General features: G+C 51.9%; 3 protein-coding genes across 3 annotated transcripts in view; 1 reads left to right on the top strand and 2 right to left on the bottom strand.

The window, feature by feature from the left end:
• The window catches only part of LOC144247141 (uncharacterized), a gene marked incomplete at its 5' end in the record, with an annotated part of 238,215 nt that overhangs the window by 101,925 nt on the left and 108,597 nt on the right, over positions 1-27,693 (top strand). The gene's annotated exons all lie outside the window — the stretch shown is intronic.
• LOC144247136 (uncharacterized) overlaps positions 1-27,693 on the bottom strand; it is a 147,298-nt gene that overhangs the window by 93,010 nt on the left and 26,595 nt on the right. The gene's annotated exons all lie outside the window — the stretch shown is intronic.
• On the bottom strand, positions 25,779-26,581 carry LOC144247137 (olfactory receptor 14J1-like). The gene is made up of 2 exons (XM_077786731.1): positions 26,021-26,581; positions 25,779-25,823 (listed from the first exon to the last, which is right to left on the bottom strand). The coding sequence occupies exons 1-2, from the start codon at positions 26,579-26,581 to the stop codon at positions 25,779-25,781; spliced, it is 606 nt and encodes a 201-aa protein (XP_077642857.1).

Below are 27,693 nucleotides of genomic sequence, written 5' to 3'. Positions count from 1 at the left end.
AGTGGCCCAGGGTGGAAGGAATGCCTTGCCCCAGGTGTGTCAGACAGCCCAACAGGATCTTTAGGAAGGGCTCAGCCCATCAGCAAACGCTGCCCTGCTCTGGGGCCCGGGCAGCGCTGACAGCAGCAGGTGAGGCACAGTCCCCGCCCAAGCAGAGTTCCCCCGAGCCCTGGCAGCACCGGTGCCCGTCTCCTGCCCCAGAAACCTGTGCCCCAAAAGGGCTTCTCTGCCAGAGGGCAGTCAAAGCTGGTTTCTGTTGGAGCAGTGGTCCTGTAGAAAAGGTGTAGTCGGTCCAGTGGAAAACCCCAGCTGTGTCCTCTTGGAAACCTGTGGGAAGGCTGCCTCTCTGTGTAGAAATCCCAGGATATATCTAGGTGGGAATGTTTAGCTCTTCCCCCTGGGTGGAGCATCTCACCATGGGCTGATGTCATTCTGAGTAACACGGTGGGTCCTTGATAAAAGCCAGGGACGTCATAAAACGGGAAAGCTGGCAGACAGAACGCACATCCAAACAATATAATTAATGCAACGTTCTCCGCTTATTTGAGAGAAGATGGCAGTTTTTATACACTTCTACATAGTTTACAATTTACAAAGGCACTCTGATTGGCAAGCTAACATTGTTTATCTTTGTCTTAAGGTGGCCGAAACCTTATACTATAAACCTCTACTACTTCACACCCAGACAGCCCAGTGCTTCCCATCACACCTTAATACAATTTCTAACTGTGCCACAAATTCTTAATATCTAACTGCGTCAGAGGCTGGAAGGCCTCACAAGGCCCAAATCTGAGGCCCAGACTGGAGTAGCTCAAATCTCATTCCAAACATAAATCATGATCTCTCTCTCTCAGAAATGCTGCAATACTTGATCCCCTGTTAAACAGAAATGGCTTTTGAGGGAGTTATCTCTGAGCCATGTGGGGAGACATTGATGGGCCCATTCACAGGAGATAAGGAAAACAGTCCAGAGGCAACTGCTACACAGATAGCAGTGGAAAACATCTGGCCTCTCAATCTCAGACAACAAACAAACTGTAGGTTTACTGATAAATGAAATTGGATACTGAAAGATTAAATAAACGATGGGGAAAAAACATAGATTCCATGAAAATTAAAATCTAAAAGTGAGGGTCATACATTAGAGGGGAATCTTTGGTATCAGGCATATCAGGAAGTCTGTACCGCTTAAGTGCCTCATCCAGTGTGGAAAAACAGAAGGGAAATTAGGATAAAAAGGAGGCTGCGTCCTCCAAAAATTGGAAAGACCTCAAGGGAATGCCCCATGGCCTCTCCCTTTATTTGAATAAAATAAAAGGACTCCTCTGTCTCTGTTTAGGACATCAACCTGTGGCAGCAGCTCTCTGGCCACAGAGAGAAACAACTTTCCCAGGCATTGTCCTGGGGGCAGGCTGTGAGAAGATCAGAGAAAAGAATGAGAAACAATTCTTCTCTTCACTTGCTGCACCTGCTGTTGTGAACATGTGGAATGTATTGAGATTTGTTTGCCAAAGGGTATTTTTTTAATTAGCCAATGGTGGTGGTGATTGGATTAGTGGACCAATTACATCCAGGTGTATTATAACTGTATAAAAGCAATGGGTTTCTTAATAATTATATATAATATAATAAAGAGGTTGATCAGCCTTCTGTGAATCCTGGGGTCAATACTAATTATTACCCAGCTGGGGGCCTATGACAATGACATAAACCTCTGGTGTTTGTGGAGTAATTTTCCTGACAAGTTCTTCCCAAACTGTTCCAACGGGGATCACTCTTCCACAGAGCGCAGTCCTTCAAGGACAGCCTGCTCCAGCTCGGGTCCTCCCAGGATCACACGTCCAACCAGGAAACCTCCTCTGGGGTAGGCTCCTCTCTCCACAGGTCTGCAGGTCCCTGCCAGCAATCTGTTCCAGCACAGGCCTCCCACGGGCTCACAGCCTCCTCTCAGGCATCCTCCTGCTGGGGCATGTGCTCCTGCAGGGCTGCAGGGCAATCTCAGCATCCCCGTGCCCTCCCTGTGCTCAGGGCTCAGCTGCCTCCCCAGGGTGCCCCAGGGCTGCAGGGCAATCTCAGCATCCCTGTGCCCTCCCTGTGGTCAGGGCTCAGCTGCCTCCCCAGGGCTGCCCCAGGGCTGCAGGGCAATCTCAGCATCCCCGTGCCTGGAGCACCTCTTGCCCCTCCTGCACAGACCTGGCTGTCTGCAGGGCTGCTCCTCTCACACATCCTCACTCCTTTCTGGACACAATTCCTTTGCTGCACTTGCTTTTCCCTTCTTCAGTGAGTTTACATATTCACAGCAATAACAGAGGCATCAGCACCATCCCTGGACGGGCCCGGCCAGGACAGTGGGCCTCTCCTGGAGCCGGCTGGCATTTGCTCTGTGGGCATGGGGGAGCTTCCAACAGCTTCTTACAGAAACCATTACTTCACCTACCAAAACCTGCCCATGCAAACCCAACAGACTTTCTTATCTAGTTCCCACCTCCTCACTACACTAAGAATTTAATTCTAGTGATGATAATCATCAAGTGGTGACCAAGAGAGAAATTTAGTATGTAAGTCTGTAGGCACTGAAGTTCACACTACAGACTAAATGAAAAAATGCCTCAAACCTACTCATCACAGAGACTAGCTGCTGGCACATTTGTGCATGTGCATTTATTCAATAAAATTCATAATTAGTTGTAATGATTAGGCTGGATAGTAATTTCGCACCAAGACCCTCCTGCATTTGGACCCAATCCCAATTGAAAAGTATTAAAATAACCATTACATTTTTGGTAAAGACACATGCCTGATCCACAGCCCACTGGAGCCACAGGTAGCACTGAATTTTAATGTTAAGGATTGGAACATACTACATTCCTGATCATGATTTAAATTGACAGCTCACTCTTACTGCTTATGTGACAACCCTCAGGTATCCATCTGACACTACAGACTGTCTTTCTCAGGTTCAACACCTGAGAGAAAAATTGAGAGAAATGAGGAAAAATTGAGAGAAATTGAGCAAAATGAGAGAAAAATTTCCCTTTCTGATATGAAATAAAGAGGAAAGCTGTCAGTCCTAACCCAGAGCTCTGCAGAAGGCTCTGTGGGGAGCACACCTGACGTTATTGAAGCTGTGTGTTCAGCCCAGAGCCCTGGAAAGATGGGACTGGCCTGGCTGCCTCAGCCTGTTTGGCTCTGGCTCTTGCACCGTTCTGGCCCTGCTGGTACAGCACTCACTGCTTGCCCAGCTTCCCTGCCATGTGTTGTACATGTTCAGGACCCATAAATCCTGTGAGACTATTGCTGATGGAATAGGGAGGAGTCACACTTTGAAAGAATCCTCTTCAGTTCCCCTTTGTTTGAACAGAGGTAATTCAACAAATCTTTCCACAAATGCTGGAAGATATCCTCCAGTTCTACCCATGGAGATGCATATGGCCCTGAGCAGCACAAAGGGCTTTTTCAGGAAGGCCACTCCTTTCCAGGCTTTCCCCAGGAGCCCCGGGTCAGTCTTTTCTTCTCTGTGCTCCCCTCTGGCTCCATTGCTACGCTGCCTCCAAATCATGAATGTGGCAGGGACAGCCAAGCAAACCACCGTGCATGTGTGCCATTGGATCTTTCCCTCCAGTTCCCACAAAGGCCATGCCAGACACTCCTGTCTGGCTTCCAGGTCTGCAATTTCCTCCTCCAAGTGCAGCTGGTGCTGCCAAAGGATTACCTCCTGCTCCTTCATCTTCTGGACAATTCCTTTATCATCCTCAGGAGAAATCCCATTCTTTCCAGAAGGCTGGTTGATGCTGAGAATGGCCATCAGCACCAGGTACCTATGGAAGATTCCTTCAGCCATGGCTGATCCTTCCCTGAAAGAGAAAGAAAGGAGGACAGAGCCAAGATCCAGACTATATTGCCTCGGGAAGAGACAGGAAAGAGGCTCGCCCCTGGCAGGAAGGCTCTGGCCAGCCCTGCAGAAAGGCTGGAGGCCAGAGGTGCTCCTCAGGGCTCGCCTGCTGCTGCCAGTTCCAGTCCAGCTGCCCAAAGAGGCTCCATGAGCACGTGGTGAGGAGGAAGAGGAGGAAGGTGTGAGACACAGGGACACAAACCTGAGCAGCCGGGTTTGAGGAGAGAGAAGCTCAGCATTGCAGATGGCAGAAGAAACCAAGCCCAGTCCCCCAAGCAGGAGGAGGAGAGGAAGGGCCCCCAGGCTGGCTGCAGGCAGACAATGGAGACCTTTCCCAGATGTTCCCAAATGGGCTGGGGGGAGGGAATACACGGCCCTGCTTTCCACCTGCTCCCACCACTTCTGACCCTGCCACTGCCTTGAGACAAAGCCCGATGAAATCCTGCTCAGCGTGGGCAAATGAGCCCTTGAAAGGCTTAGAGTCAGGTCAAGGCTTCCTTTCCCTCCCAAAGCCTTCCCTTGGCAGCCTTGGGCAGGGGATTCATCCTCCCTCCCTCCTCCTTCCCACAGACCTGCTCAGAACCACTCCATGGGCACTTTCCATTCTCTGTGTCTGTTCTCAAGTGCATTGCCAAGCTGGGTCAGTCCTGGCTCTGTCCTGAGCTCCCAGGAGCTCACAGGCTGAGATGGCAATGCTCAGCCACACCAGGGCCCTGCCCCTGCCAACAGCACCCCCACAAGCAGCAGCAGCAGAGGCGGCAGCAGCAGCAGCAGCAGCAGCAGCAGCAGCAGCAGCAGCAGCAGCTGCAGTTGCCTCTCAGCTGTTGGTGCCCCTGCATTGCAGCCCATCCCGCTGGCACCTACGTTCCCTCGTGGCCTTGGAGACAGTCCTGAATCCATCCATGGGGTCACAGAGCCATGGAATCCCAGAGTTCCAGGTTCCTGGAATCCTAGAGTCATTGAATCTTGAGAACCAAACTCAGAGGAGGAGGAGGAGGAGGAGGAGGAGGAGGAGGAGGACAAGGAAGAGGAGGAGGAGGAGGAAGATGAGGAGGAGGAATAGGAGGAGGAAGAGAGAGAACGAGGACAAGGAGGATGATGAGGAGGATGAGGATGAGGAGGAGTATGAGGAGGAGGAGGAGAAGAAGGATGAGGAGGATGAGGACGAGGAGGAGGAGGATGAGGAGGAGAAGGAAGATGAACAGGAGGAGGAGGAGGACAAGGAGGACAATAAAGAAAAGGAGGAGGACCACGAGGAAAAGGATGGGGAGGATGAGGATGAGCAGGATAGGGAGGACGAGGAGGAAAAGGAGAAGGAAGATGAGGAGGAGGAGAAAGAGGAGCATGAGGAGGAAGAGGAGGAGGAAGATGAGGAGGAGGAGAAAGAAGAGAATGAGGATGAAGAGGAGGACGATGAGGAGGAGGGGGATAAGGATGAGGAGGATAAGGAGGAGGACGATGTGGAGGAGGAGGAGGACAAGGATGAGGAAAAGGACAAAGATGAGGAGGACAAGGAAGACGAGGAGGACAAGGAGGAGGAGGAGGAATAGGAGGAGGAAGAGGGTGAGAATGAGGATGTGGAGGGAGATGATGAGGAGGAGGAGGATAAAGATGAGCAGGACAAGAAGGAGGAGAAGGAGGGGGAGGACTAGGATGACAAGGAGGACAATCAGGAGGAGGAGGAGAAGAAGGAGGAGGAGGAGGAGGAGGACGCGGACGAGGATGAGGACGAGGACGAGGATGAGGACGAGGATGGGAACAAGAAGGAGGAAGATGAAGAGGAGGAGGAGGAGGAGGAGGAGGCGGAGAAAGGGTTGTTCAAAGAGCAGTTGAAAGAATGAGTGCTGGGAACCTGTCCCCATGGAGAACCCATCTCCAGATGTGCTCCATGCCCTTACCAATGGCCCCTGGGGAAATGGAAACCCCCTGGCTGTGCACGGCTGCTCCCAATGTGCAAATACAGCCCTGGGCAGTGAGACTGGGACTGCCTGGGAAATTGTTCTGGGTGTGATGGCCCTGGCAGGGCCAGCCCAGAGGCTGCAGGGCTGGACCTTCATGCACTGGAATTAGTCAGGATAAATCAGAAGCAAAGGAGAGTTAGCAATACAGGAACAGGAATCCAGATTCCTCCAGGACACTTTGGTTTTTTTAACTGCTCACTGGAGCTTGGCCTTGCAAAGTGCTCCTGTCATGGGAGGAGGAACTGATGCAGATTATCAAGGGGAAAATGAAGTAATTTGGCTTAAGGATAGTGAACAAGATTGGATTATTCAACCCCATAACAGGGTAGCACAATTATTGACATTGTCAGTGTTTAAAACAATTGGGGAAAAAAGGAGGTCCACCTGAAATCACTGCTGTTGGTGGAGATAAAGGGTTTGGATCCAGCAGTTCTAATAATGGAGCCAGAGTGTGGGTCCAGAGGCCAAAAGGCCTCCCGAGGCAGCTGATGAACAGCTCCTGGGAAGGACAGCAGTGTTTGAATCCTGAAACCTGGCCAGGAATGACGGGAATGTGTCCCTGCAGCCAAGTGCTCTGTGTGAGAAGAAGTAGATATTACAGGAGATTGTTTTACACATCCTGCCAGACCAAATCCCCCTGTTTGCCCCAGTAAAAACTCGTGACCTGGGTTCCATCTAGGATGGAGCCAGGGCCAGGCTCTTGTACTGCCCAAGGTGTATCCCTTGAAGGCCTTTTAATAAATACCTGCTTTACTCCTTTAACACTGCCTAGCTCTGTTCTAGGCAGCCTCTCAAGGCATCACCACCAAACCAAGGGAACATGGACCAGGTCTAGCTGGCTCTGTCCTCTGGTGATTGTCTTAGACCATGAGCTGAATATTTTCATTTGAAAACACCATGGAGAGGGCCCAGAGATCTCCCAACGAGGGGTTCTGAGCCCTTGGGTACATGGCCAGTGCATATGGACAAAGGAGCTCTGAGCTCTTTGCTGCCGTGGTGGTTTTGCATCACAGAACTGATGTCCTGAGAGAAGCTGCTAGCAGTTTCCTCCGTGTCTGACAAAAACCAATCAGTAATTAGCTTTGAGAGCTGACAGTCTGTTAAAGCACTAAGGAAGCTGCAGACGCCTCTGTGCAGACACAAGTTAGAGATGAGAAAGCCTGGCTGGGTCTCTCTCCCTTCTGGCCCCACAGAGGTGCTGAGGCCGGCCCAGCCCCGTCTCGGCCGTGGGGCCTGGCGGCTCCTGCCGTGGGGCCGGGCCCCTTCCCAGGGAGCCGCCAGGCGCCATCGGCTGCCGGGCAGGGCAGGGGAGGCCACGGGGCCGAGGCCGGGCCGTGGCTGCGGGTGCTGACATCTGGCCCTGCCGAGCCCTGCCCCGCCGCCAGCCCGGGCCCGGCCAGGATCCGCCGGGCCCCAGGAGCAGCCCCGGGCCGGGCCGGCTCGGCCAAGGCTCTGCCGCCCTTGGGCTTCGCCCGCAGCCGGCGGGCAGGGCAGGAGAAGCCATCGGCCCCGGCCGTGCTGCTGCTGGGCTCTGGCCTGGCTGCTGAGATCCTGGCCCTGCCCCAGCGCGGCCCAGCCTGACACAGCCCCAGCGCAGCCGCTGCAGAAACCTCCATGGCAAAACAGCTCCGGCCGCAAGCACCGAGCCCGGCCGGGCTCACGGAACCATCTGCAGCCCCAGGAGATATTGACTCTGCCAGTGCTGCCATCCTCCCTCCACTGAGAGAAAAGGACACAGGGCAGGCACACAGAGGAGCAGCATGGACACACCGAGGGCAGGGAAGAGGAAGTTGAGTCCCAGATGGGAGGGATGAGGAGATGCCTTGATCTTGGGGCTGAAATCCTCTGGTAAAGCTATGGAGAAGGATGTCATTGATACATCAGACTCTCTTTTTCCCTATAAGGCATTGAAAAGTATGGGGAGATGACTTGTTTCAGCAGAGGCCTCCATGCTAAAGTGAGCAAATGTTGCAGTAGCTGTGATCCCACGAGAAGTTTGAACAGAGAAAGGGAGAACAGTGATGAGACCCTGTGCCCTCAGGGAGAGAAGAAAACCTCTGTTCCCAGAGATGAAGATGATTTCAGAAATAGATTAAGAGAACCTTTGGTCTTAAACAGCTCATCTCAAAACTAATACCCCATAATTTGGCATGGGCCATAAACACATCTGTGGGAAAAGGTGGGAAAAGATGGGGGGGAGTTCACGATTGCAGATTTCTCCAGGCAGCTGCTATTTGTAGAAGTGAAAATCCATGAGATAACTGTTGTCTTGTGGAGAAGTCTCCATAACATTAACAAGAGGCACTTCTCTCCCTAAGTGAACTGCAGAAAGACTGTTCTAGAGGTGGTAAACTGACTGAAAATTTTAGGTTTTGTCTCTTTACATTGTCCGATTGTATAGACAGAGGAAGTGTTCTGAAAGTTTAGTTCTGATTCTTATTACTCTTTCTTTTAGTTTCTGTTAACAAACTTTTCTTTATACTCTTAAAGTTTTGATCCCACTTTGCCTTTCTCCTAATCCTATCTCACAGCACGAAATGAGTAAGAATATTCTAGTGAAAGCACTGGTAATAAGCCAACACAGAACCAACCACACTATTTGATGCATTGGCTGAGAAATCTCATAGTGGCAAACCAAAACCTCTACAAAAACTTCCTGATGAACTGCCCCAGACAAGAGAGAAATCAAGGCAGAGCCATGGTTTGTCAGGACTTGCTTGATCCCCATGGTGCATTTGGAGCTGAGCCCTGCAACCTCAGAGCCTGAGAGGAGATTGCACAAACCTTTCCAGGAGTTAGAGCCAGAGGAAACACCCAAAGTGTCACAAAACATTAATGGGACACACTGAGGTCCATCCCTAACACAGGCTCCTCATGGACTCTATGGAGGAGAGAACTGGAGGCCAGGATGGCACAAAAATCTCTCAGAGACTCAAAATGGCACAAAAACCTCTCAGTGTGGAAAGGACAATCCAAAGTACCTCAAAAAAGTTGAGTATCTCAAAGTATTAATGAGCTCCACTGAGTGTCAATTCAAAGCACAGAAGGGACTCATTAAAACAGATAATTTGAGGCTGAGACTGCACTGTCACATAAAGTCTGTATCAAAAGGGAAACACCAAGTACCTTAAAGAACTGAAGTACCTTGAAGCATTAATGAGCCCACTGAGTGTTGTTACTGACAAAGACTATCCAGGGACTAATTACAGCAGATTATTGGAGGCCAGGATTGCACAAACCTAACAGAGACTCCAAGGCAAAAGCAAAAGCCAAAGTCCTTTGAAAAACCTTCAGACCCTGGCAGCATGAAGGAGCCCCCAGGGCCATTCCTGACCAAGGCTCCCCAGGGACTCCTTCCAGCAGATCCTTGAGGCCATTGGGATGTGGGCTAGGTGGGGATGCTGAGGGAAGGACCAGGGTGTGACAGTGCCCAGCCTGGCTGGGGCTGTGCCAGGAGGCCCCAGGGCCTCAGGACAAGGTGTCTCCTCACAACCCTTGGTGGCACAGACCCTGCTGTGCCCCAGGGCACCAAGACTTGGCTTCTCTTTGTCCCCACCTGCCATCAGTGCCTCCAGTTCTCTGCTCTGCCTGGGGACTGGGGACACTTTCTGTCTAGGTTCGACAAGACAGGAATCTGCGAAGGAGGGCTAAAGCCTCCTGTGCAATGGAGAAGGTAAACCCCCTCCCTCCGAATTACTAGGAGTTTTAAATCAAAAGGCTCTCAGGCAAAGATATGGGAATGGGAGTAACAATTCTTTACTAGGAGAAAACTAGACAACAATTTAAAAAGGCAAATGCAATCGGTACAAACAAAACCAGTGAAAAAGTCCAGAACCTGAGGATTCGGGGTGCCAGTAGCAGTCCTGCTGGGACAATTGCTCCCCTTGCAGTGGTTGATGAATTGCAGCTGCAGTGGTGATCTTTTGAAGGGTATAGTTTTCCTCTGAAGATCTGGTGGCAGTGGGGCCGGTCTTCCTCTGTGCCGGGGTTGCCTCCGAGCTCCGCCGCCGTCGCCTCAGTGCGCTCCGGCTGCTTCGCTGCGAGTGCCGCCAAAGAGAGCTGCTTCTCTGGCAATCCCCCAAAGTAAAGAGCTGCTCTGTCCCCAAAAAGATACCCCCTTATATCCAATAAAAGAGTGCTTGGCTTCCCCCCTCTGGGTGGAACATCTCACAATAGGATGGTGTTACGTTACCAGCCCTGCATTGAATCAGTCAATGGCCCATTAGCAAACCATTACCTCTTAGGAGCAAAACCGGTTCTTGGAAAAGATAACAAACCTGCCCAACAGGTTTGCCTTCAACAGATGGCAAATAGAATACAAGCTTATCTTACAACCCAGGACATTATCCACCCCTTATTCTATTTCCATCTGCACACCATGAAATCTTACACCCAGTTCTCACTTAAGACCAAGTTTCCCTATGGTACACAGCGGGTCTCCCCATCTTTCTGCATTACCCACCAAGTGTAACCAGGTCCTTGAGAAAAAACAATCCCACAAATGGGTTGGTCTTTGCCTGAGGTGGGATTAATCCAAACAGTTTTCCCTAAAATACCTTTCATATGTACTACAGGGACCTTATCTCCATCTACTGTGTGTAAGGGTTCTGACTGGGCAGGGCCAGCTCGATTGACAGACCCTCGGGTGTTGACCATCCAGGTTGCTTTTGCCAGGTTAATTTCCCAGTTTCTAAATGTTCCTCCACCAAGTGCCTTTAGGGTAGTCTTCAGGAGTCCGTTGCACCGTTCAACTTTGCCGGCAGCTGGAGCATGATAGGGAATATGATATATCCATTCGATACCATGTTCTCTGGCCCAGGTGTTGATAAGGCTGTTCTTGAAATGGGTGCCGTTGTCAGACTCAATTCTCTCAGGTGTGCCGTGTCTCCACAGGACTTGCTTTTCCAAGCCTAAGATGGTGTTCCGGGCAGTGGCATGAGGTACAGGGAAAGTCTCCAGCCATCCAGTGGTGGCTTCCACCATGGTCAGCACGTAGCGCTTGCCTTGGCGTGTCTGGGGCAGTGTGATGTAGTCAATCTGCCAGGCCTCCCCATACTTGTACTTGGACCACCGCCCACCATACCATAGGGGCTTTACTGCTTCGCCTGTTTGATGGCAGCACAGTTCTCACAGTCATGGATATCCTGAGAAATATTGTCCATGGTTAGATCCACCCCTTGGTCTCGTGACCACTTGTAGGTGGCATCTCTGCCCTGATGGCCTGAGGCATCATGAGCGCATCGAGCCAGGAACAACTCCCCCTTATGGTGCCAATCTAAGTCTATCTTTGACACCTCTATTCCTGCTGCCTGATCTACCTGCTCGTTGTTTCAGTGCTCCTCATTAGCCCGACTTTTGGGGACATGGGCATCTACATGACGGACTTTCACCGTCAGCTTTTCCACCCGAGAGGCAATGTCTTTCCATATATCAGCAGCCCAGATTGGCTTTCCTCTACGTTGCCGGTTGGCCTTCCTCCACCTTCCCAGCCAGCCCCACAGAGCATTGGCTACCATCCATGAATCAGTATAAAGGTAGAGCTTTGGCCACTTCTCCCTTTCAGCAATATCCAGAGCCAGCTGAACGGCCTTGAGTTCAGCGAGTTGGCTTGATCCACCTTCTCCTCCGGTAGCTTGTGCAACTTGGCGTGTGGGGCTCCATACGGCTGCTTTCCACTTCCAGTTCATCCCTACAATGTGACAGGAGCCGTCAGTGAAAAGAGCGTAGCAGGTCTCCTCTGCTGGTAGTTGGTTGTATGGTGGAGCTTCTTCAGCCCTTGCCACTTGTACCTGCTCCTCATCATCAGTGAGACCAAAGTTTTCACCTTCTGGCCAGTTCGTAATTATCTCCAAAATCCCAGGGCGATTCAGGTTTCCAATACGGGCGCGTTGAGTGATGAGGGCAATCCATTTGCTCCATGTGGCGTCAGTGGCATGGTGGGTAGTAGGAACCTTTCCTTTGAACATCCACCCCAGCACCGGTAGTCGGGGTGCCAGGAGGAGTTGTGTTTCTGTGCCAATTACCTCCGAGGCGGCTTGAACTCCTTCAAATGCAGCCAAGATTTCCTTCTCTGTGGGAGTGTAGTTGGCTTCAGACCCTCTGTAACTTCGGCTCCAGAATCCCAGTGGTCGGCCTCGAGTCTCCCCAGGCACTTTCTGCCAAAGGCTCCAGGACAACCCATGGTTCCCGGCTGCAGAGTAGAGCACATTCTTGACCTCTGGTCCCGTTCTGACTGGGCCAAGGGCTACAGCATGAGCGATCTCCTGCTTGATCTGGGTGAAGGCTTGTTGCTGCTCAGGGCCCCAGTGGAAATCATTCTTCTTTCGGGTAACCAGATAAAGAGGGCTCACAATCTGGCTATACTCAGGAATGTGCATTCTCCAGAAACCAATGGCACCTAGGAAAGCTTGTGTTTCCTTTTTGCTGGTTGGTGGGGACATAGCCCTGATCTTGTTGATGACCTCAGTGGGAATCTGGCGCCGTCCATCTTGCCATTTCACTCCCAGGAACTGGATCTCTCGGGCAGGTCCCTTGACTTTGCTCTTCTTGATGGCAAAGCCAGCTTCTAGTAGTATCTGGATGATCCTCTCACCTTTCTCAAACACTTCTGCCGCTGTGCTCCCCCACACAATCATGTCATCAATGTATTGCAGGTGTTCTGGAGCCTCACCCTTTACTAGTGCAGTCTGGATCAGTCCATGGCAGATGGTGGGGCTGTGTTTCCACCCCTGGGGCAGTCGGTTCCAGGTGTACTGCACGCCCCTCCAGGTGAAAGAGAACTGAGGCATGAATTCTGCTGCCAGAGGAATGGAGAAAAACGCATTAGCAATATCAATGGTGGCATACCACTTTGCTGCCTTGGACTCCAGCTCGTACTGGAGTTCCAGCATATCCGGTACAGCAGCGCTCAGTGGCGGAGTCACTTCATTTAAGCCACGATAGTCCACAGTCAATCTCCATTCTTGGTCAGATTTGCGCACAGGCCAGATGGGGCTGTTGAAGGGTGAGTGGGTTTTGCTGACCACCCCTTGGCTCTCCAGCTCCCGAATCATTTTGTGGATGGGGATCACGGCATCTCGATCCGTCCGATACTGCCGGCGGTGCACTGTCGAGGTCGCAATTGGCACGCGTTGTTCTTCCACCCTTAGGAGTCCTACTGCAGAGGGGTTTTCTGACAGTGCAGGCAAGGCGTTCAATTGCCTAATGTCTTCTGCCTCTACAGCGGCTATTCCAAAAGCCCACCTGAGTCCCTTTGGGTCTTTGTAATATCCGTTCCGGAGGAAGTCTATGCCTAGGATACACGGAGCATCTGGGCCAGTCACTATAGGATGTTTCTTCCACTCCTTCCCAGTCAGGCTCACCTCGGCTTCCACCAGAGTCAATTGTTGTGATCCCCCTGTCACACCAGCAATGGAAACAGGCTCTGCCCCCACATGTCCCGATGGTATCAGAGTACACTGTGCACCAGTATCAACTAAAGCATCATATCTTTGTGGCTCTGATGTGCCAGGCCATTGGATCCACACTGTCCAGAAGATCCGGTTTTCCCGTGCCTCTCCCTGGCTAGAGACAGGGCCCCTCTAACACTGGTTATCATTCCTTCCCTGGGCATACATACTAGAGGTCCCTTCAAGGGGGTCTGACAGATCGTACCCACAAGCTTGGTCACGGGAGGTTGAGGCTACCTTCACTTTGGTGGCACTCCCCTGGTTAGAGTTTCCCTCCTTAAGTTGACAGACCCATGCTGCCAGGACAGAAGTGGGTTTCCCATCCCACCTCCCCATGTCTTCCCCATGGTCACGCAGGAAGAACCACAGATTAGCCCTTGGGGTGTACCCTCTCTCTCTAGCTGGGGATTGTTGGGCGCTGATTCTGGGGCCTGTGACTCTCATGGGTGCTGTATTAACCTTCCTTATATCCTCCCTCATCTCCTCTTTAAACTCCTTAATCACAGCTGAGATATGAGCCTGCATTGGGCCATTAATCATACTCTCATAATTCCTAAGTTTGTTGGCAACAGAACCCACTGTCTCCCGGTGAGCGTCAGCATTGATTGTTGCAATGAAAGTGGTGTATTGAGATGGCCCCAGATTTGCTAGACTCCACAGCATTTGTCCCGTACACCTGACCTTGTCGGGGTCATTATTGTGTCGTCCATCCCTCCCAAAGAGTACCTCCAATACTGCCACTTCCCTCAGCTGTTGGATCCCTTCCTCGAGGGTCTTCCAGCGCATTCTATGATGGTGCTCTTGCATTCTCTGTCTGTGGACAAACCTCTCCCTGACACTCATTAAGAGCCGCTCCCAGAGAGAAAGAGACCCTGGTTAGCTTACAGAAACCTGATTTATACCCAAATCCTGGGTCAAGGGTCCCAAGTTCCTTGCCTCACCACCGTCCAGCTGCACGCCTGTACCCATAAGATCCCAAACCCGAAGTAGCCAGGTAGCATAAGCCTCACGCCCTCATCGCACAATGTCTTTATGCAGATTACGAGGACTTTTGTACGTCAGGGACTCGGTGATGATAGCAATCTCTGGCTCCCCTGTGGGTTGTGAGGTTCCTCCATTCCTGTCCCTATCTGCAGGGTGCTCTGCTTTCACCTTAGACTTCCTTGTTTCTACCGGGGCAACTGCTGCTGACCGTGACTGCCTTTGTGGTTCAGCTGGAACCTGGACAGTTGTAACATCTGTGGGTTCCACAGCTGTACTATTAGACTGTCCCTCCTCAAGGCAAAGGGCCGGTTTCTCACCAGCTGGGGAAATGCACTCCTTCAGCATCTCTCGTATCTCCTTAACCAGAACCCTCACCCAATCTGGGCAGTTCATTTCTGAGGTGGGCTGTGGGGCAGGGTCAGGCTCTGGAGCAGCAGCATCTCGAGTCTGTGGTGTAGGTGTGAGGGTAGTTATCCAGGTTAATCTTCCCTTATCTCTGAATGCTAAATATAACAGGACTATCAGCAACACCACCCATTGTATGGTATCATTAGCACTTAGAAAGGATCTTAACCCTTTGAAAACTGGTGGAGCAGACCCAAAAAGATGGTTAAAAGGTTGGGAGAAAGTTTGCCCAGGCGCTATTTCCTCGCAGTAGGTACCATTATTAAAGTAACCCCAAAAACATACAGTTAATGTGTGATAGCTATGAATCCATGTACCTGACTTCCAGAGGAAATTAAAGATCCATGAATTCCTCACCCAATTAACCCAGAAGCCAAACTTGACAATAGACACCGTAGCCTTAGTTATAGGACCCATTTTTAGATAAGGGTCTGCAAATGGGAAAAGTATAGTTACGATCACATGCCACCCAAACCAAGGTAAACTAGACCACATGGTGATGCTGAAGATGTTTTTACACGCAACAAAAAACCAAATTACTTAAGAACTGTTAATCCTTTTTCCCTGTCAATGCCCTCGGGCCTCACGTTGGTGCGCCAAAATCTGTCTAGGTTCGACAAGACAGGAATCTGCGAAGGAGGGCTAAAGCCTCCTCTGCAATGGAGAAGGTAAACCCCCCCCTCCGACTTACTAGGAGTTTTAAATCAAAAGGCTCTCAGGCAAAGATATGGGAATGGGAGTAACAATTCTTTACTAGGAGAAAACTAGACAACAATTTAAAAAGGCAAATGCAATCGGTACAAACAAAACCAGTGGAAAAAAAAAAAAAGTCCAGAACCTGAGGATTCGGGGTGCCAGTAGCAGTCCTGCTGGGACAATTGCTCCCCTTGCAGTGATTGATGAATTGCAGCTGCAGTGGTGATCTTTTGAAGGGTATAGTTTTCCTCTGAAGATCTGGTGGCAGTGGGGCCGGTCTTCCTCTGTGCCGGGGTTGCCTCCGAGCTCCGCCGCCGCCGCTTCCCCGGCTGTTTCGCTGCGAGATATGCGAAGAAGAGAGAGCGAGCTGCTTCTCTGGGAATCCCGCGAAGAGAGAGTGTGAGCTGCTTCTCTCGGAGTCCCGCCCAGAGAGCTGCCTCCTCTCCCCAAAAAGCTACCCCTTTAAACAATAATAGAGTGCTTGGCTTCCCCCTCTGGGTGGGACCCCTCACGGTGTTACATTTACCAGCCCTGCAGCGAGTCAGTCAATAGTGTATAAGCAATACGGGGCAAACCATTGTCTTTGGGAGAGATAACAAAACCTGCCAAACAGGTTTGCCTTCAACAGATGGCAAATAGAATACAAGCTTATCTTACAACCCAGGACACTGGAGAGGAAGAGATGGAGGTGGATGCGGATGTGGAAGAGGAAATGGATGTGGACATGGAAGAGTACACCGAGGACATGGATGTTGATTAAAAAGATGAAGAGGAGGCCATGGTCCTGCGATGAAGGGCGATGCCAGCAGCAGGACAGGCATGTGGTCCCCACAAGCTGAGTGGGTTCCCTGCAGCCAGGCTGGGGCGGGGCTGGGCTGGGTGGTCTCTGCTCAGGCCCGTGGTACCCAGTGTCTTGGATTCTGGTGGCCATGCCCAGCCTGTCCTGTGCTTGCTTTGGGCCACACAAGCCCCATGGCAGTGCCTGGGGCCCAGCCCCCAGACCCAGCCAGCCTCAGCTCTGGCAGCAGAGTCCCGCTGTGCCAGCCTGGGGACACACGGAAGAGCCCTCTGTGCCTGACTGCAGTGACCATGGCACCTGCTTTTGTTCCTGACTGATGGAGATCCCGGACAGTGATGGCACCCTTTTGTACATAGTTTTTAGAGTTTGTTGTTGCCTTTAGGATATAGGTTTTAGGGCTTTCTTTTGTCTTCTGTAAATACATTTCAAATACTGTTGTTAGATATGTTCTTAGGTATATACTTTCTATAAACTGTTGTTATTACAAATATTCTTACAAATCTAAATGTGTTCTGTGTTTTCATCGCTGTTCTTCTGTAAATAAACAATCGTGATTTTTCCCACCCCAGTTCTCTTTCCATTTGCTTCAGGCACAGGCAGTATTGGCCAAGTTGCGGTTTCCACTTGCTCCAGGTTCCCATGGCTGGAGGTTCATGGGGGAGCTGGCACAGCCACCCCAGCAGTGGTTGTCCCACTCAAAGGGTCCCACTGACAGAAGTCACTGTCTCCTTGCAGTCTCTCTGGACACACTGGGTAGCTGCAGGGGCGAATCCCAGCGTGCCCTGTCCCATGGGATCCCATGTTGGGACTCAGTGTCCCAGCCAGGGTGAGCACTGCTTGTGGCCCTGGGCTCAGCATGGCAGGCCTGGTGCTCGCAGCAGTGCAGACTTCAAGCTGGCCATGCACAGCTCCGTGTTTCTCCCAAAAATATCACTGCTGCAGCACCTGGGGTTCCCCAGTGCTTGGCTTTTTATCCCCACTGCATGGAGGATCACATGGCAGGGCAAAGGATGGATCCCATGTGGCATCCAGCCTGCCCTGATCCAGGCTGGGCACAGCCTGATGAACGATGAACACATCTCGCAGGGACATGGAAAGCTCCCCTGAAAACCCAGTTCAGGGAGAGCCTGAGCTCTTTTGTGGCTCTAGGTAGGAAGATGCTCAGGATCTCCCAGAGAGGCTCAGCAGGCAGTAGGATTGTGCCTGCATCTCGCTCTGGAGATGCCAGTGGCTCAAGTGAGAGCTGTGGGAATGATTTATAATGCACCGAGAGGGGCCACAGTCCTGCAAGGCTCTTACATCAGGAGCAAAGAGCAGCCTGGAGGCTGGGGAAGGCTGGAGCTGTACCACTGGGTGCTCATCCCTCACCTTCATGGGGAGCTGCCCCCAGAGTTGCTATGTATCACTTTGATGGTTCTCCCGTTGGGTGTATTTTGGAGCAGCTGTTATCTGTGGCTTTTTATGGTGATCCCGTGGAAAGCAGCCACTTGCCTGCTGTGATGAACTCAAAACTAATACTAACTCCTCATTCCCTTTGGTTTTATTTGGATTTTTTAAATCTGTTTGTTTGATTGGTTTGCGTGGGTTTGTTTGCTTCTGGGCTTTGTCGGTTTTGGTTTGAGTTTTTTGTTTGCTTTATTATAAGATTCAGGTGAAGTTGGCATAGCCAAACTCAAGAAAATGTACACCAGGCTTGACTTTCCAGAAATTACTTTTGGCTGGGTTTAATGGAATCCTCCAGGCTCAGGATCACCAGTACATTGGCAGGTTTTGCTCTGCAACATCAGCTTGCCCAGACTCTGCTCGGTGTTTCACAAATGGAGAAGACAATGGATATTGTGCCAAGCTTCCTTTCAAACAGCCAAACCTGCATCAGCAGGACAGAAAAAAAGAAAAAAACAGAGACTAGATTCACCAATTAGAGCAGAACCAGTGTCCCACCATCTTGCCCTCCACTCTTATTAATTTTGTACATTGAGAGGCAAAGCTGGGCCTAAAGCTTCCATCTCTCCATTCCTGATGCCATTTGACTCTAGCCTGGACTCCCCCTGATCACACTGCCTGATGTCCACGTGGGGCTGGGGATGCTCAGCCTGGAAAGAGGAGACCCTGGGGAAGCCTCACTGCAGCTCTGCAGCACTGCAAGGGTGCCACAAGAAAGACTGGGACAGAGTGTTGCACAGGGCCTGTGGCAACAGGACAAGGGGGGACGGCTTTCAGCTGCAGGAGGCTGATTGAAGCTGGATCTGAGGAAGCTGCTCTTTGCCACTGAGGGTGCTGAGGCACTGGTCCAGGCTGTGGATGCTCCATCCTTGGGAACAGGGCTCTGAGCACCATGCTCTGGGGGAACGTTGCTAAGCATGGAACCAAAGGCTCTCTAGCTCAATGGTCATGTCACAATCCATGTCCCACCTGGAACTGCCAGCACCCAGCAAGCAGCACAACACAACTGCTGGCCCTGGGCTCAGCACACGCTGCACGCTGCTCCTGCTGCTCCTGTCACCCTTCTTGTTCCTGCCCCGATACCTCAGAGCATCAGTCTCCAAAGCTGCCTAAGGCTTGGATTGTGTCATCCATCCCTGCAGGATGCTGACATTTGTCCTGAGGAAGGTACGGTGCCATTCCATGGAGGTGGATCCCCCCAGCTGCCCGGGTGGGCTGGAGTTCTGGGGGGATGGGGTGGGACAGGGACCCCACTCTGAGGTTTTGCTACCTCTGCAGGCCGTGGAAAGCAGAGAGGACAAGATCTTGGTGGACACAAAGACTGATAGAGAGGGGAAGATGGAAGTGGATGGAGAAAAGACAGGAGAGGAAGAGATGGAGGTGGACACACCAATTGATAAGGAGGAGGAGATGGAGGTGGATGGAGGACAGACTGGAGAGGAAGAGATGGAGGTGGATGTGGATGTGGAAGAGGAAATGGATGTGGACATGGAAGAGTACACCGAGGACATGGATGTTGATTAAAAAGATGAAGAGGAGGCCATGGTCCTGGGATGAAGGGCGATGCCAGCAGCAGGACAGGCATGTGGTCCCCACAGGCAGAGTGGGTTCCCTGCAGCCAGGCTGGGGCGGGATTGGGCTGGGTGGTCCCTGCTCAGGAACGTGGTACCCAGTGCCTTGGGTTCTGGTGGCCATGCCCAGCCTGTCCTGTGCTTGCTTTGGGCCACACAAGCCCCATGGCAGTGCCTGGGGCCCAGCCCCCAGACCCAGCCAGCCTCAGCTCTGGCAGCAGAGTCCCCCTGTGCCAGCCTGGGGACACATGGAAGAGCCCTCTGTGCCTGACTGCAGTGACCATGGCACCTGCTTTTCTTCCTGGAGTGATGGAGATCCCGGACAGAGATGGCACCCTTTTGTACATAGTTTTTAGAGTTTGTTGTTGCCTTTAGGATATAGGTTTTAGGGCGTTGTTTTTTCTTCTGTAAATACATTTCAGATATTGTTGTTAGATATGTTCTTAGGTATATACTTTCTATAAACTGTTGTTATTACAAATATTCTTACAAATATAAATGTGTTCTGTGTTTTCATTGCTGTTCTTCTGTAAATAAACAACCGTGATTTTTCCCACCCCAGTTCTCTTTCCATTTGCTTCAGGCACAGGCTGTATTGGCCAAGTTGTGTTTTCCACTTGCTCCCGCTTCCCAGGGCTGGAGGTTCATGGGGGAGCTGGCACAGCAACCCCAGGAGTGGTTGTCCCACTCAGAGGGTCCCGCTGACAGGGGTCACTGTCTCCTTGCAGTCTCTCTGGACACACTGGGTAGCTGCAGGGGCAAATCCCAGTGTGCCCTGTCCCATGGGATCCCATGTTGGAGCAGGGCTGAACCTGCGTTGTCCTGCAGAGCCTCATCCATGGCTATTCTTTGGGTAGCCCCAGTGATAGTAAAAGGGTTTTTAAATCTTAGGGATTTAGGTTTAACAGGAAAAATAAGCTTAGTAGGCCCTGGAAAAATAAATACCCTAAGCACCAGAAGATCTTGTACTCACTAGAACTGCACCTGTGTATCTCGTACATGATAAATGATAGAATAGTTAGATGTGACGATTGTTTAGTAATTAAATATAATTACTCTTTAATCATTAGAATAATAATGAGAAACTGTGGTCAGGGACCTAAGAAAGATCACAAGAAACTCATGTCAATGTATATAATAGAACAATATAATTTTAATAATAAATATGTGAGTTATGTAACGATAGAATATAAAATACTTTCAGCTCAAAAGCCATGTTGGAGTCAGATTTGGCTCTGTACCCCTGACTCCCAGCGCTCTTAGTAAATCACCTGCATATAATCATATCCCGTGATTATGTGTGTTCCAGAACGCTAACACCCAGGCCAGCCAGGGTGCACTGGGCTGTGGGCAACCCCTGTTCCTGGGCATCCTGAGGGGCTGGAGCAGCCTGGAGGCAGCCTCAGCACAGGGGCCTTGGTCCTACATGGACCGAGATTTCCTTTGGTGCCACGTCCCCGCCCCAGACCACTGTCCTCAGCCTCAGCTAGCTCTCCTGCAGGGTGAGTAGGGCGAGTGGAAGCACTCTCTGCTGTACCCGGCTGGGCTTTGGAGAGTGCTTTGTGGGTCCTGAGGTCGCTGCTGATTCCAACGGCGAGGAAATGAGTAGAGACACTCGTTGGGGGCAAAAATCCCTCATCCAAGCCCTGGCACTCAGAGCAGCTGAGGAATGGAGTCACATCCAGGGGTGTCCCCAGGGCTCAGGACTGGGGCCAGGTCAGTGAAATCTCTTTATTGCTGATCTGGACGAGGCCATCGAGGGCACCCTCAGGCAGTTCCAGGTGAGCCCAGGCTGGGTGGGAGTGTGGCTGTGCTGGAGGGCAGGAAGCTCTGCAGAGGGATCTGGACAGGCTGGAGCCATGGGCCCAGGACAATGGGATGAGGTTCACCAAGGCCAAGGGCTGGGTCCTGCCCTGGGCTCACAACCACCCCAAATCCCTGGCCGTGCCCTGCCCCTGATCCCCACAGCCTGTCCTGTTCCCTTCATCCCTGCATTGCCAGGGACTTTCTGGGACAAGGGTGCTCTGCTCTGGGGATGGAGGGAGGGCCAAGTGCCACCACTGGAGTGGGAACCACAACTCATCAGGTTTGTGTCCTTTCCGGTCAGGAACTGGTGAGACTCAGAGGCACAGAAAGTTTCTCTTCATGGCCAACAGACCATGGTTGAACAGGACACAATTTAATAACAATCACGCTCTTCCGCGAGCTATGTGCAATGTCCCAGAAGAGTCTGATGAGTCCACCATCCACAAGTGATTTTCATGCTAGAATGAATTTCCGACAAACGTGGTTCTGTGATAGATATAAACACAGTTAGGTTCTTGTATCAGGATGCTCATCCTGAAGTGGGGGAAAAACAGCTCAAACAATTCCTGATTTGCAAAGCTGTCAGTGGTGGATGGAGAAGGGAGGTCAGGCTGCTTTTGGTGCTGAGGAAATGCTGAAATCAGCCTGACTCATTTCATCTCCTCCTGGCCTGGCTGATCTCCCCTCTTTCCCCTTACACCCATTGGCTTTTGTCTCCCACCAGGCCACCGGTGAAGAGCCTGGCTCTGTGTTCTCCATCCCCTCCTCGCTGGCACTGCCAGGCTGGGATGAGGAGCCCCTCAGCCTTCCCTGCTCCGGGCTGGACAAGCCCAGCTCCCTCAGCCTCTGCTCACAGCCCAAGGGCTCCAGCCCCACCTTGGAGGCTCTTCCCTAAGCCTGCTCCAGCTGCCAGACATCTTTCCTGCCCTGGGGAACCCAACCCAGGCCACAGGGACCTGGATAATCCACATCCTTGATGTCCTGATCACTCAGCCCTGGCCCCTTGTCCCCATGTCAGGCTCTGGGGTGGATCCTGTGGAACATCCTTTGGTGGAGGCTGTGGCTCCAGGGGGACCGGGGGGATACCAGGGGACAGGGACCCCACTGGGCATGAACAGCATTGGACTTGTTGGGAGAAACTGTGAGGGGGAGCTGGGGTGGAATGACCAACCCAGTGACCTCACAGAGCCCACCTGGGACGTCACACAGCCCCTCTGGGATGTCACAGAGCCCCTCTGGGATGTCACACAGCCTCTCTGAGATGTCACAGCCCATTCTGTAATGTCACACAGCTGGTCTCTGATGTCACAGCCAACTCTGTGATGTCACAGTCTGCTCTGCAATTTCAAAGCTCTGTCCTGTGATGTCAAAGCCTGCTCTGCAATGTCACAGAGATGGCCTATGATGTCATAACTTCTTGATGGTCTCACATAAACCACTCTATGATGTCATGGACCATTCTGTCATAGATTACTCATGAGATGTCATAGCCCACTCTTTGACCTCATATGACCAGATGATAAATTGTCTTCACCAGGTGAGCTGACACCTGGAGCTTGTTCTCCAAATCCCAGGCCTATGGAAACCACACAATGCCCATTGTGGGAGAAGGGGAACTGGAAGTTCACCAGCCTCAGTGTCCTGCCAGCTCAGCCAAGCCCACAGGAACATTTGGGTCCACGACCACCAGAAACCACCAGAGAGACCCCCAGGACAGAAGAACACATGGGTAAAGGGGAGGGGAAATATGTTAATGATTCTGGGCAAATGATTATCAGATGTGTGTTTAGTCCAGCACAATCAATGAATATGTGTGCAAAATACAGAATATGAACAGAAACTTTCCTGTACCCAGCATGCTCGGCTTTGGGGGGAGCTATCTCCCGTGCATCCAGCTGAATAAAGAATGCTGCTTCTTAATGCTGCACTGGTGTTAAGGAGTTTTCTGTTTTACTGAATTTTTGGTAACACTCCCACTCCCAAGGAAAGATCTGTCTGCTGCTGTTCACAACCAGAGAAGGGCTGGTGGCAGATGTGGGGGTCGGAGGCTGCCTGGGGCACAGTGATCATGAAATAATCAAGTTTTAAATGATCTGTGACAGAAAGAGGGGCAGCAACAAAACTTCCACACTGGAATTAGGAAGGGCAGCCTTGGGCCTATTTAGGATGCAGATTTCGGGAGTACCAAATCAGGTACTGATTTTTTAAGGGAAACAGCCTTTAAAAATAAAGGGGTTCAGGAAGGATGGACACAGTTCCAGAAAGTAATCTTATGGGGGAAGGAGCAGCCTGTCCCAGTGTTGGAAAAGACGAGTTGGTGAGGAAATTTACTGTCCTGGCTGCCCATAGAGTTTTTGTGGTAATTCGGGGGGAAAAGGTACTGTCAAGTTAGCAAGTGTTTAAGGGTGTTGTTAGGTCATTCAGAAAAAAAGGAATGAGATGAAAGCTCAATTAGAACTTAACCTGGCCACTTCTGTAAAAAGAACAAAAAATGTGTTTATAAAAAAAATTATAGCAAACGGAAGGAGAAGGAGAAGTTCTACTCTTTATTGATTCAGTGGAGAATATAGTAACTGAAGATAAGGAAAAGGCCAAACTACTTAACACCTTGTTTGTCGCAATTTTCAACATATGAACAAGTTGTCCTCAGGACAAGAGTTCTCCTGAGCTGGTAGATGGGCACAGGGAGCAGAACAGCTCCCTGTAATCCAGGTGGAAGCAGCTGCTGACCTGCTGAGCCACTCAGATGCTCACAGGTGGATGGGATCAGATGGGATCCATCCTAGGGGGATGAGGGAGCTGGTGGATGAGCTCCCCAAGCTGCTCCCCATCATTTACCATCAGTCCTGGCTCACCAGGGAGGTCCCAGAGCACTGGAGGTGCCAGTGTGTGCCCCTTCCCAAGAAGGGCTGGAAGGAGGATGTGGGGAGCTCTAGGCCTGTCAGCCTGACCTCAGTGCCCAGCAAGGTTATGGAACAGATCACCTTGAGAGCCACCACAGGGCACCCACAGGATGGCCGAGGGGTCAGAGCCAGCCAGCGTGGATTTAAGAGGGGCAGGTCCTGCCTGAGCAACCTGATCTCCTTTTATAACCAGGTGACCCACCTGTGGATGTGGGAAAGGCTGTGGATGTTTCCATCTGGACTTCAGCAAAGCCTTGGACACTGTCTGTGACAGCATTCCCTGGAAAAGCTGCAGCCCACGGCTTGGGCAGGTTCCCTCCTGGCTGGGCGATGGAAGAGCTGGCTGGAGGCTGGGCCCAAAGAGGGGTGGGGATGGTGCTGCACCCAGCTGGTGTCCAGTCCCTGGTGCTGTCCCCAGGGATCTGTGTTGGGCCCAGTCCTGTTTAACATCTTCACCGATGATCTGGGTGAGGGGATCGAGCCCACCATCCCCAAATTTTCAGATGACACCAAGCTGGGTGTGAGTGTTGATCTAGTGGAGGGCAGGACAAGAAGACACAGCTTTCAGCTGCACCAGGGGAGGTTTGGGCTTGACAAGAGGAAGAAGTTCTTCACAGAAAGGGTGAGTGGGCATTGGAATGGGCAGGCTAGGGGGGAGGTGGCAGAGTCACTGTCCCTCTCCAGTGGCACTCAGTGGCATGTCTGGGTGACAAGGTGGTATTAGGGCATTGGTTGGACTTGATGATCCCAAAGGTCTTTTCCAGCCTATTTGATTCTGACATCCTGTGATGATTGGGGCACTCTGGAGCCATTGTGACCCTGCAGGGCCTCGTGGAACTAAGAGGACCATGGTGACACTGTGCAGCCCCATAGAACCAGGGCTCCATTGTGGTGCTCTGGGGCCAAAGGGAAACAGGGAGTCCCCGTGACACTGGGTCCTGGTGGAACCACAGAGGCCATGGTGACACTGCGGGGCCTCGTGTGACCGAGGGGTTTCACCACTGTGACACTGCCAAACCAAGGAGAGCATTGGGAGAGTCCGGGGCCCAGTGGAACCAAGGGGCCGTTCTGACACTGCGGGGCCTCATGGAACCAAGGGGACATTGTGACACTGCAGGACCTTGTGTAACCAAGGGGCCACTGTGACACTCTGGGGCCTCAGGGATTTTGGAAGGCCGTTGTGACACTGTGTGGCCTCGTGGAAACAAGGAGTCCATTGTGACACTGAGGGGACTTGTGGAAGCACAGAGAGCATTGTGACAGTGTGGAACCTCATGTGACCATGGGGCCTTTGTGACACCCTGGGGCCCCCATGGAACCAAGGGGCCACTGTGAAACTGCGGCACTAAGGAGAACATTGTGACACTGTGAACCCCATGGAACCAAGGAAAACATTGTCACATTTTGGGGCCCCATGGAACCAAGGACAATTTTGCAGATGACACCAAGCTGGATGTGAGTGTTGACCTGTGGGAGGGTAGAAGGGCTCTGCACAGGGCCCTGGACAGGCTGGATCCAGGGCCCAAATCCAACAAGGTGAGGTTTAACAAGTCCAAGTGCCGGGTCCTGCACTTTGGCCACAACAACCCCTGCAGTGCTACAGGCTGGGGACAGAGTGGCTGGACAGCAGCCAGGCAGACAGGGACCTGCAGGGACTGATGGACAGCAGGCTGGACATCAGCCAGCAGTGTGCCCAGGTGGCCAAGAAGGCCAATGGCTCCTGGCCTGGATCAGGAATGGTGTGGCCAGCAGGAGCAGAGCTGCTGTGCCAGCACTGATCTGCCCCAGCTCTGCACACAGACATTGCTGCTGCAGCTCCAGAGAAGGCAATAAAAGAGCATCTCTGCAGAAAACTCTGCTGGGAGATCCTTTAGTTTCTTGAAAGCCACCGAGAGCGCATTGACACAGTCTGCGGCTACAGGGAAGGTGGAGAAAAACAAAATGACAAATGGCGCAAAAATTACATTTATTGTGGACAATATTTAAAAAAGTAAAACACAGGAAAAAAAATCCCCACAACTAATTTGACAAGAAGTACTAAAGATGACTTTTGTTACAAGTGATTTCAAGAAATTGGCCAGCATTTTAATGTTTCTGAAAGTATTCAGTCACCAATGTCCACACTGCAACCTTGAGCTCCTGGTTCCTCAGGCTGTAGATGAGGGGGTTCAGGGCTGGAGGCACCACCGAGTACAGAACTGACAGGGCCAGATCCAGGGATGGGGAGGAGATGGAGGGGGGCTTCAGATAGGCAAACACTGCAGTGCTGACAAACAGGAAGACCACGGCCAGGTGAGGGAGGCAGGTGGAAAAGGCTTTGTGCCGTCCCTGCTCAGAGGGGATCCTCAGCACAGCCCTGAAGATCTGCACATAGGAGAAAACAATGAACACAAAACAACCAAATGCCAAACACACACTAACAGCAAGAAGCCCAAGTTCCCTGAGGTAGGATTTAGAGCAGGAGAGCTTGAGGATCTGTGGGATTTCACAGAAAAACTGGCCCAGGGCATTGCCATGGCACAGGGGCAGGGAAAATGTATTGGCTGTGTGCAGCAGAGCACTGAGAAAGGCACTGGCCCAGGCAGCTGCTGCCATGTGGGCACAAGCTCTGCTGCCCAGGAGGGTCCCGTAGTGCAGGGGTTTGCAGATGGACACGTAGCGGTCGTAGCACATGATGGTCAAGAGGGAATACTCTGCTGAGATAAAGAACAGAAAGAAGAAGATCTGAGCAGCACATCCTGTGTAGGAGATGTTCCTGGTGTCCCAGAGGGAATTGTGCATGGCTTTGGGGACAGTGGTGCAGATGGAGCCCAGGTCGCTGAGGGCCAGGTTGAGCAGGAAGAAGAACATGGGCGTGTGCAGGTGGTGGCCGCAGGCTACGGCGCTGATGATGAGGCCGTTGCCCAGGAGGGCAGCCAGGGAGATGCCCAGGAAGAGGCAGAAGTGCAGGAGCTGCAGCTGCCGCGTGTTTGCCAGTGCCAGCAGGAGGAAGTGGCTGATGGAGCTGCTGTTGGACATTTGCTGTGGCTGCACATGGGCACCTGTTCATGGAGAAAGGACAGGGACAAGTCAGGAGAGGCTGCTTGGAGCCAAACCTGGGCCATTCCCCGCAGACTGTCCTGCTGGGACTCACCCACCTTTGTTCCTGCTCTGGGAAAACCTTCACCCAGGTCCCTGCCTGATCTCCAGTTGTGCTGGCTGAATGTGCCAGGAGCAGCAAGGGCTGTGTGTGGGGGCTCTCGAGGAGCCATCCCTGCCCTGCTGCCCTGGGTTTGTGGCCCTGTGGCAGAGGGACAAGGCTGGATATTCAGGATTTGTCACAGAAGTTTCTCTTACTGCAGAAAAGCTTGCTAGCATCTGCACTCCCAGATCTAAGGAATGGCAGGAGTTGATTTAAGGAATTGTTATCCTACCCACACAACATTCCTGGCTCTCTGAGGTCAGAAATCCCCAGCATTCCTGCTGCACTCAGAGTTTGCCACTGAGAGATGTGAGAGGCAAAGGATTCCCTGTGGCTGAGGGAAGCTGAGGGGCTGGATGGGTTTGTTCCCCCAGCACTGCTCTGCTCAGCCCCCTCTGCTTCCCTGAGCATCTCCCTGGGCCTGGACATCCCCTCCTGAGAGGTGCCTTGTCCCTGCCAGCGCTCACAGAGCCCATCCCACCCTGTGTGCCCTCGGCCCGGCCCTACAGAAACCTGCCTGTGTGCAGGGCCCTGGCTGGGGCAGGCTCTGTGTGCAGCTGGGCAAGGGCAGCTCAGGAGAGCCCTGCTGGGCCCTGCAGAGGTG

Source organism: Lonchura striata, chromosome 15 (assembly GCF_046129695.1).
Source record: "Lonchura striata isolate bLonStr1 chromosome 15, bLonStr1.mat, whole genome shotgun sequence".
Taxonomy (NCBI): Eukaryota; Metazoa; Chordata; class Aves; order Passeriformes; family Estrildidae; genus Lonchura; species Lonchura striata.
This window is presented reverse-complemented; position numbering and strand designations above follow the sequence as displayed.

Bases quoted from the DNA above. Each gene is read 5' to 3' on its own strand.
- LOC144247137 (XM_077786731.1), bottom strand. From the start codon at position 26,581: ATGTGCTACGACCGCTACGTGTCCATCTGCAAACCCCTGCACTACGGG. The intron at 25,824-26,020 runs GTGACTGAATAC...CCTTCCCTGTAG, and splicing joins AGGTTGCAGTGTGGACATTG to CCGCAGACTGTGTCAATGCG.